Source organism: Cyprinodon variegatus, unplaced genomic scaffold (genome assembly GCF_000732505.1).
Source record: "Cyprinodon variegatus isolate N-32 unplaced genomic scaffold, C_variegatus-1.0 Scaffold94, whole genome shotgun sequence".
Classification (NCBI taxonomy): Eukaryota; Metazoa; Chordata; class Actinopteri; order Cyprinodontiformes; family Cyprinodontidae; genus Cyprinodon; species Cyprinodon variegatus.
In genome coordinates this window covers 700,938-711,298 of record NW_015150547.1, presented here as the reverse complement: position 1 = coordinate 711,298, position 10,361 = coordinate 700,938, and the positions used below count along the sequence as shown (strand labels likewise).

General features: G+C 38.0%; 1 protein-coding gene across 1 annotated transcript in view; it reads left to right on the top strand.

The window, feature by feature from the left end:
- The first annotated feature begins 964 nt into the window (after positions 1-964).
- LOC107084164 (actin filament-associated protein 1-like 1) overlaps positions 965-10,361 on the top strand; it is a 35,664-nt gene continuing 26,267 nt past the window's right edge. The window contains exon 1 of the mRNA XM_015373871.1: positions 965-1,050. Coding sequence (XP_015229357.1) covers positions 1,029-1,050 — 22 coding nt within the window. The 5' untranslated portion in view covers positions 965-1,028. The remainder of the gene's footprint in view (positions 1,051-10,361) is intronic.

Sequence of the window (10,361 nt, the reverse complement as noted above, 5' to 3'; positions counted from 1 at the left end):
ACAAATAACAGGACAATAGTTGATTATTTAAAATATATTAGGAAACCTACAGAACCAAAGAGCTACTTGTGACTCTGCATTGAATGAAGTGATATTTCAATGTCATTGTATGTTGGTCTGATTGAAAATGTCCTTTTTTGGCTTGGAATTTTTATTTAATCAACATTGAAAACCCCTTACCATGGGAAAAAAGTAACCAAAGTAATTATTTGCTGATTAAATATCTACTAAAGGATAAAATAAATCTATTCTTTGGAATATTAGGTAAACGTACATTCATTATTCAAGTTTGTTACATATTTTTGACTTATTTTAATGGATAAATACCAGTTAAAAATCAAATCAGATTAAGAATTTATATACGACTGATAAATTCAGCTATAACCAATTAAATTATTTTTATTTGGCTGAAAATAACCCTTAGCAGAGGAAAACTGTGATCGTATTTTAATATGACTGAAGCTATTACGATCATTTTAAAATCATAATTAAAACAGAATTGTAAAAGAAAAAAAAACATGGGTCCAAGGGAGCCATAAATCCCTTTGCAGCGTATATCATCAATAGTAATTTTTTATTTTTATTTCATGCACTCCATAACAGGGGCCAAGACCATCTGTAAAGGAGCACTGGCCCCTGTTGGCCCCTGTCTAGAACCGCCCATGTGTGGTGCTTGGTGAAAGTTTTGTTGGGTAAAATTTACTTAAATGTGGGGCACTGATATAATGCTTTTAAATCCGAAAAATATTCCTTGAGCCACACACTACACTCTTGCAGAACAAACAAACAACAAAAAAAAACAAGAATTTCAGGAGGGCTGTATTTTGGAGTGAAAAAGGCAGGTGCTAGGACCCAGCAGAGTCCTGGCTAATGAACAAGCATCCGCTGGAGTCCCACTGTAAACGGTAGCGGTCAGTGACTCACAGAGACCCGCTGTTTCTGTGGAGAAACACGTCCACATGTTTAAAATGTCAGAGGGATTAAAACTGGGAACAAGTTTGGAGACATAGGCGTTGCTTTCAGACGGCATGGATTCCAAAAGGCAGAGTGGTGAGTTACTATTTATCACAACATGAAGGAAAACTTTTTAATAAATCCAAAGAAAATGAAGAGGGGCTAATCTGAGTTATTCTAACAAGTATAAAACAGGAAATAATCTGCAGATCCTGCTGCAAACCATAGATAAAACTAATAACATGGGATTTTATGAGTTGTAAAACAGATTTGTTTCAAACAGCATTTACCGCTGACAAAACAGAGAATGGGTGGATACTTAGTTTTCCAAATGGAACAAAAAGAGCGCACCGAAAATGCGCGACTCGTGTTGTAGTAGGTGAGAGTGACGTCATGCAACCACGCGCCGGTAAGCGTGTGTTTGCATGGAGGAGGTATCCCCAGGTAGTGTGATGCAACCTGATGCCAACAGAGGACTGCTCTGTTGGAGACTTCCCCGCAGGAGGAGAAGCGGCTGCAGCTCAATGGCCGCTCTGTCTGAGCCGCTGCAGGGAGGTGGACGGCAGCAGAAGTCATCTCAATTTTAAACCTGGCGGATAAGAATCAAGAGTGGTGATTTTCAGGTAGATAAATACAAAATCACAAAAAGTTAAGGAAAAAAGAACCAGTAAAGAGGGCGATTCCTGTTGGTTAATTAATTTAATAGGATTATTTCCTATTAAAGGAATTAAAATTCCAGACATTTTTGTATTTAGAAAGTAAAGTGTTCAGTAGAATAAGGGTTGAATGTTTTTCTATATAGTCTTTGCTTCTGTATATAATATTTCATCTTAGCAGGGCCGGGATAAAGAAGGATGTGGGCCACTTTAGGTCCCCCCTAAATCTCTTTTATGCATAGAATAATAAAAATATATATATATATATATATATATATATATATATACATATACAGTTTCAATATTTGTATCTATATGTTAGTCCTTTCCAGGCTCGGACTTGTAATCTGTGATACCGGGCATTTAGCGTGTGAAGGGCCGGCCCTCCTTAAATCATACTGGCCCCAACACTTCCTCTCCGGCCGAAGCTCCTACCTGTGACTGTAAATAACTCAAGGAGCTCAAGAAGTAATGCAATGTTAACTACCTAAATGATGCATGCAGTATATATAGGCCTTCCTTGTGATGCATATGGTGTCATTTTCTACTTCTTCAAACTGTTAAATCCTTGCAACAAACTAAATTATAATAAAACTAAAATGCTTTATTTATATTTGGTGAATTTATGTTAGAATATTTAGCAAAACCATGTTGCGGTGCATGATGGGGTTTTGCATCTAAAGGCTAATGTTTCCCGTCTTACGTGCATTGTTGCCAGGTTGGGATGTTTCCCAATCTGGCAGTTTAGGATGGCCGTCTATGGGTAAAAAATATTTTTCTTTTAGATTTATGGTCTAAGAGATCAATAGACTTTGGTTCAAATTGGGCGAGATTTTGTATATCCAGGCGGTTTAGGCGGCCCATAAGTGTAGATGGAAAAATGCCAGGGCCGAAAATCGTTCCCAGTCCGAGCCTGGTCCTTTCCAAAAGGTTCTTTTTGAATTAAGGTTGCCTTCATAGGAAAATCTGACTCAAAATCTAAAACCTGCTTTATGTTTGACTCATGTGAGGTTTCGTCCTGCCAAATTACATCTTTTTAGCTTTCACACCCTGTCTGCGCAGCATCTGTGTTGCCTGATCTTTAGCATGGTGCACCTTGAAAAATGTGTAAACACGTGCACAATTCTGCAAGAAAAAAAAAACATGGTGGCAAGTGACTAGTAAGGGTTCACTAATATAAACATGTGGAGACATTTTATGATCTGACCAATAAATAACACTAGCTTATGGACCTCCATGCTGCTTAAATACATCAGCAGTCCACTTACAGATTGCTCTGGAGTTAGCCGACAGAGTTGAAAAAGACTTTAGGAAAAAAAAAACAGAGCAAAAGTCCAGTTGTCTCCCAATTTAAGCCTGTTTTATGCTTACCTTGACCCGGTCGACTTAGAATTATACGGGGAAAGAAATGACTGTCTCCCATGGATGACATAAAGAGGCTTTTAACTCCCAATTTACTAATGTTTTGTTAACTCGCATTCTGTAAGCTACACACTGCCCTAGAACCAGAATATGGGGTACAGCTGCCCTTTATGCATGGGACATATGTCTGTCAAAGATAACCCAGCTTTTAGAGTAAACCACGTCTTAACTTGTTGAAGTAATATTTAAAGAACAAAGCAAAGACTGCATACAGTTTTTATCTTAAAACATTGTCCAACATTAAACTAAATTCTTGTATCAATGACAGAAGACTGATCTACAGAGGTGGATCTATTTGGTCTAAAGGTATCTGTGAGAGATGTGATGCACTAGTGACAACCGGACCATGGAGCAAGGGAAAGGATTAAACATCTGGAACTCTTTGGCATTATCTCATCCAACCCATTTTTGCCTTACACGCTGCTGTGGTGAGATAAAAAGAGTGCGAGGCAAAAACTCAGTGAGGAATATTTATAAAGCCGTAATACTGAGAGGGGGGGGGGGGGGGGGGGGTGAGATAAAAAGAGTGCGAGGCAAAAACTCAGTGAGCAATATTTATAAAGCCGTTATACTGGGGGGGCGGGGGGGGGGAGTTTTTTCCCGACTTAAAATTCAATAAACTTAAAGGAGCAATACGCTGTAATGACACCCAGCTTTTTTAATAGGAAAAAACCCAAAAACAACCCTCACTTTGAGAGCTGCTCTTTCTATCAAAATAAAATACCAAATGTTGCACTCTGTTTTGGCAATCCTGGGAACTCTCGTATGATTGGTTGAGGAACCAGGAAGTAAACAGGGTCTACATGCTGCACCAAACTAGTTCCACCCGTTACCTGTAGGTTTGAAAGGAGAAAAACTTGACTTTGTGGAGACAGGACTTTTTTTTTTTTTTTTAGGAAACATAACTTCTATCCCGGATAACAAATGAAAATAATTTTGGTTAATTTTACAGTGAATGTCTTAATTTTGGGTCCTTCAATAATTTGAAAATGTCTGCACTAAGTTTGCATATACAGCTTTGACTCACAGCATGCCCGCTGTGTGAAAATATTTGACTATAGAAAAACAACAAAGCAAGTTGCGATGTGAATTGTTTACAAAGTTGTCATACTTAGAGGGGACCTAAAATACAGCAAACTAGGGCTGAAACAATAATTGTGATTGATTATTGAAATAATGGTCAACTGATTTAGTAATCGATTAATCGTTAACTGGACTATAGAGGCTGTAAAACATGGCTTTAGCTGACAGAGCAATCCGCTTAGAGCAGTAATTATACCAACATTTAACATAAAAAAACTAAAAAAATCCATCTGTCAATACTCTCTATCCAGAACTCCTCAATTGGAAAAGTTTAAGTTTCCCCTGGTTTAATTTCATTAAAAAATCTTTGTTACGGAACCATTGGCTATCCGATTAATAATCGATCAGGCGAAAAAAAAAATTTCGTTAGCTGCAGCCCTAAAGCAAACTTAAACTTTTGTAAAGCAGCTCATTAAAGAGCAAGATGGTTCTTATCTGGAGAACAGAAAAGGGAAAAAGCAGCAGTCGAGGCAAATCTCCCTCAGACAGCATAACAGCTAAACGGATCAGCAGGAATGTTTTACACCTAACGTGCCTTCCTTTTCCATATCTGACAACATTGAATTACTGCTGAGTCCGTACCCTTTATTTGTGTTAAAACCTTGAAGCAACATTCTATAGAGAATCATTATAATAAAAATAGCACATTTTATCTATGATGCCCCATACACCAAAGTCACATATCATATAGGAGTTTAAAATACTACAGAGTAACAAGAATTAACAGGAATAAATAGCATTTCTTCAAAAGGAATTAGATTAGAAGTTTCTTAAACAGCCAGGAAGTTTACCCTCTTTGGGTATCTCCTTTGGATTTAATAAACACAGGGAATTTGAATTTTCACATTTATTTATTTTCTTCAGAATTAAATTTTTCCCTTTTAATATGATTTCCTGCTTTTCAAAATCTTTTCCTGATGTAACTCTTACCTTAAGTGGCCTTTTAAGAGAGGATATAATCCATTCAAACACACTATACCTCCCTGGTGGGACTAGGGTGACCCAATCTAAAAAAAATTCAAATGTGGGGAAACTAGGGTGCTTATAGATTAGACTTTTTCAGCTATGAGTTTAACTCTGAAAGTGTTTCTTTAATCTCCTCTTGTATTAAATAAAAAAATAATAATAATGACTTTGGCAAACTTCACAAAAAGCTCTCTGAAAATGACCTCTCACCAGCCTCACCAGTTTCAAACCAGAGGCGTAACCAGAACATTTTTATAAGGGTGGCCAGACAATAATCAATGGACACTGAGGGGTGGCACAAGAACCTCAAGGTCAATCTACACTGTTTAAACAGGAAAATTAACAAGCAAAACATCCATATTTTCTAAATAAGGACAAACTATACTTTCCTACAGCCTTTGCTAACAAATAGACAAATATAAAGGTATAGTGGATAAAACTCAGGGCATAAATCTTTTACATTGTCATTACTTACCTACTTTTATCAATAAACAGTTTACATACAATTGATATTAGATATATACATACATTAATTATTTGATACGTTTTTATTAAAATTGTTATTTATGATTTCACTGAAGACTCCTAGATGACCTGCAGATACACATAATTTTCTCTTTACCCGTTATAAAACAAAATCTAGTTCTGAAAGTAGCATGAATTCTGTATTTATCATCCATGATGTTAGTATATTGATGTGTACAGTATATTTAACCACGAAAAGTTTAAATATCTCGAATCTTCCACTTGAGAGTATTACTGCTGCCACCATCTGTATTAGAGGGAAAAATGGTAGGGTGGCCAATGATTGGCTATCAGGATACTGTTCCGATTTGTGGGACAACAGACAGAAGTCAAACTTGGGGCACATTCTCAAACAAATCAAAACATCTTGTCACTATAGTTGGGAGGAGTTAATGACAGCCTCTTCAAAAAAAATGAGCAATAATGGTGATATAAAATTAAAGCAAAGCCTTATCATATCAATTTTATTTTAAAATCAAGCAACAAAGAATGCTTTTATCATTTCCTTTTTTCTAAATATTCCTTTTGAATATTTAAAGTCCATGAAAGGCTCTAATACGCTTTAACGCACACTTAATAGTAGAGATGAGCCACTATAAAAATGCCTTTCTGTTACAGAAATATACCACAGCAACTGGACAGTATAAAGTGCACAAATTATTGGTTGTTGTTTGCTAAATTTATGTTGGTCATGAAGAAAAAAAGAGGAAACCCGCTCATATGAATCCAGTGGGTTATCATCACCTAGGATGCTTTAAAATGTAGCAGAAAAAAAGTTCATAAAGTCATTTTACAGCTACATGATTGATGTTTTATTGTTTTTTTTTACATGAACTTGATGTAATCAACCTACTCAAAGCAGAGTATAGTTGTAAAGTGGGCCACAAAGGATGGAGTTCAAATATAAAAGTCTAAATAGTTTAATACGGGTCTTTATTCAGTGTGGGGCTGGTTGATTCATTGATAAAATCAATTTCTTCTTTTTTTTTTGTTTGTTTGTTTATGAGGATCAAATTGTTTTGGAAAATCTGTATTATTTTTGGGGGGTTTTTTGTATTTTTTTGTGAACAAATCACTCATTGGGCCTCCAAAGCTCAGAGTGGCCTCGGTTAATCTCTTATTGTCCTGTTGGCTCTGATAACTGATAGACGAGCTCACCGTGTGATACCACCAGCTGCAAATATCTACTTTCTTGTACTTTCACTGTTTGTTGTGAAACATGATTATTTTTACAAGCATTTTTCACAGCTTGAATTTTGTTGCCCTTTAAATTAAGGTCACCTCCCAGAGGGGCTGATAGAAAACAAAGCTAGTTTGTGAAAGCAGTATATGCTATCCATCATTTTTATTATGAATCTTGAGAGAAAAGGGGGAGAAAAAAAATGTATTGAATTTGGTAGGACAAAATCAAGATTAGATTTTTAAGCCATACTGTCCATCCCTAATTCAGTGTCTCTAAGTCTGGGAGGTAGGTTTTGGTGGAAAAGGATACATTTTGGTCATATTTAACCAAAGCGCCTTTGCTCATTTGCTCTCTCCTGCTTTTGCCACTTTCAACTGTCAGTCATCATTTTAGACACAGGTCGTTTGAATACGTATGCATGATTTTATACTATTATACACTCACCGGCCACTTTATTAGGTACACCTGTCCAACTGCTTGTTAACACTTAATTTCTAAGCAGCCAATCACATGGCGGCAACTCAGTGCATTTAGGAATGTAGACATGGTCAAGACAATCTCCTGCAGTTCAAACCGAGCATCAGTATGGGGAAGAAAGGTGATTTGAGTGACTTTGAACGTGGCATGATTGTTGGTGCCAGAAGGGCTGGTCTGAGTATTTCAGAAACTGCTGATCTACTGGGATTTTCACGCACAACCTTCTCTAGGGTTTACAGAGAATGGTCCGAAAAAGAAAAAACATCCAGTGAGCGGCAGTTCTGTGGGCGGAAATGCCTTGTTGATGCCAGAGGTCAGAGGAGAATGGCCAGACTGGTTCGAGCTGATAGAAGGGCAACAGTGACTCAAATAACCACCCGTTACAACCAAGGTGGGCAGAAGAGCATCTCTGAACGCACAGTACGTCGAACTTTGAGGCAGATGGGCTACAGCAGCAGAAGACCACACCGGGTGCCACTCCTTTCAGCTAAGAACAGGAAACTGAGGCTACAATTTGCACAAGCTCATCGAAATTGGACAATAGAAGATTGGAAAAACGTTGCCTGGTCTGATGAGTCTCGATTTCTGCTGCGACATTCGGATGGTAGGGTCAGAATTTGGCGTCTACAACATGAAAGCATGGATCCATCCTGCCTTGTATCAACGGTTCAGGCTGGTGGTGGTGGTGTCATGGTGTGGGGAATATTTTCTTGGCACTCTTTGGGCCCCTTGGTACCAATTGAGCATTGTTGCAACGCCACAACCTACCTGAGTATATTTGCTGACCATGTCCATCCCTTTATGACCACAATGTACCCAACTTCTGATGGCTACTTTCAGCAGGATAATGCGCCATGTCATAAAGCTGGAATCATCTCAGACTGGTTTCTTGAACATGACAATGAGTTCACTGTACTCAAATGGCCTCCACAGTCACCAGATCTCAATCCAATAGAGCATCTTTGGGATGTGGTGGAACGGGAGATTCGCATCATGGATGTGCAGCCGACAAATCTGCGGCAACTGTGTGATGCCATCATGTCAATATGGACCAAACTCCCTGAGGAATGCTTCCAGCACCTTGTTGAATCTATGCCACGAAGAATTGAGGCAGTTCTGAAGGCAAAAGGGGGTCCAACCCGTTGCTAGCATGGGGTACCTAATAAAGTGGCCGGTGAGTGTATGTCACAATCTAATTTATGCAGATTCAAAGCATATATAAAAATGCTGATTGTTAGGCCTATTTCAAGGCAGTGCAAAAGGCTCTGAATGAATGGCAGAATGTAGAAATCACATAACTGACACGAGTGTAAATATTGAAATACTGATTGCACCAACGTCGGTGTTTCCATTCTCCTCTTTGCTTTCTATTTTCAGTCATGTTCCTTTGTGTCATTTTGCTTGATTTCTGACAGGCCTGACGTATTACTGGATGCTTTTGTTCTGTGGTCGTCAATGAAGAGAGAGTACTAAGTGTTGCTCTTCTGAAAAAGGAAAGCCTTATGAATAACAAGAATTGAATGAAAAAAAGCAGATTAAGAAACTCACAAAAAAAAATAAAAATAGAGAAACCCAAATATTTTCTTTAGGGTCGCTGATTATTTGGTGAAAACACACCTCTGTATCAGCTGATGCTTAAAATTAAACTTAGTGACTGGCTCAGCCTCATATCTCTGTGTTTCTTGTGACGGCTTCTCTGTTTAGAGTGATAAGATACTGCAAGAATGTGAAAAAGAGAATTCCTCCACTGTTTTCCCCCAGCTGTTTCTCTTTACAGATCTTGCCAGCTTGATTGTGGACTTCTTAAAGTGTCTGGCTGGATGCTAACCCTTAGGCGAACAGTCACAACATGCACGGCTGTCTTGAAAATATGAAAAACGAGGCACTGCACCGCTGAAACAGACTCTTGTCTCTTGAGGGAGCTGCAGAGACTTGAACTCTGACCTCCCTCTGAAGAGGATGGGTGTCTGGAGAAGAGACGAGAATCAGATTGGGGGGTTGAAAGGGAAGGATCTACTGGGTGGAGGCATGAGGAATGAAAGGAGTGATGGAGAAAGTTGAGGATACTGAAGGATTTCTTTAAGTTTTTGGACAATGGGTCAAGCAGGAGTAGGTCGAAGTCTGTAAACCAAACAAAAGCTGTACCTTTGATGCTAAACTTTACATAAAACTAATCTTCTAATCCTCTCATGTCTGCTACATGCAGCCAAAGTCATTTAAGCAGTAAATAATTCGTTTTAGAGCATTTAGAGGTTGTATATTTAATTTGTTTTTTGTAAAAACAAAGAGGGAGTTTTAAAATAAGAGGGAAGTTGCAGAGGTTAGGTCTGTATGTGAGTTGATTGATGGGTTAAATGTGTCATGGATGGGAGTGGAAGCCTAAGGTTAGGAGCACAGAGTGAGTGTTTTCTCTGTGGTGAGATAAACAGCAGCAGCAGCAGCTGTTTTGTTCTCAACTATAACCAAACACGTTAAATCAGTTCAAATGATAGTCGCATGGCCCGGATCTCATGACCAGCCGGCCTGGAAACACACAAATCCATTCTTAGTTGCAGTCCTCTGACTCTGTGTTTGTTTGAATGTCCTGCATAGTGCCTTTCATAAGGATTCATACTGCTTGCACTTTTATTTTGTGACGTTATCAACAATATCAATGTGTTTTACTTGTGTCTTTCATCATTAAGACAAAGTTGTATGTATTTTGGAATCAAAGAGAAACAACGGATGATTTTCAGCCTTTAGGAATGGAAATTTAAATTCCTTTAAGGTGACCTGAAAATGCCCTTCAACCTAACATCAGTTGAAAGGAAATTATATACAATCCATGTAAAATATGTAAAAAAAAACACACAAAAAAAACCCCCACTAACCAGATTTTAAACATGAAATGTTTGGTTGTTTTCCATAACCATATATTTGTGTAATGCTTCTGGAGCTAACAGCGTTAGTAGCATACAGCTCATACAATGGCAACTGCGTAGCTGGTGGTTGATAGTTCAGTGCATCTCTTCTTTGAACATAACCGAAAACCCCAATGTAGGTTTAGGTTTTTCAATCCAAAAAGATTAGAAAAAAAACTTTTGACAGATTAAGAT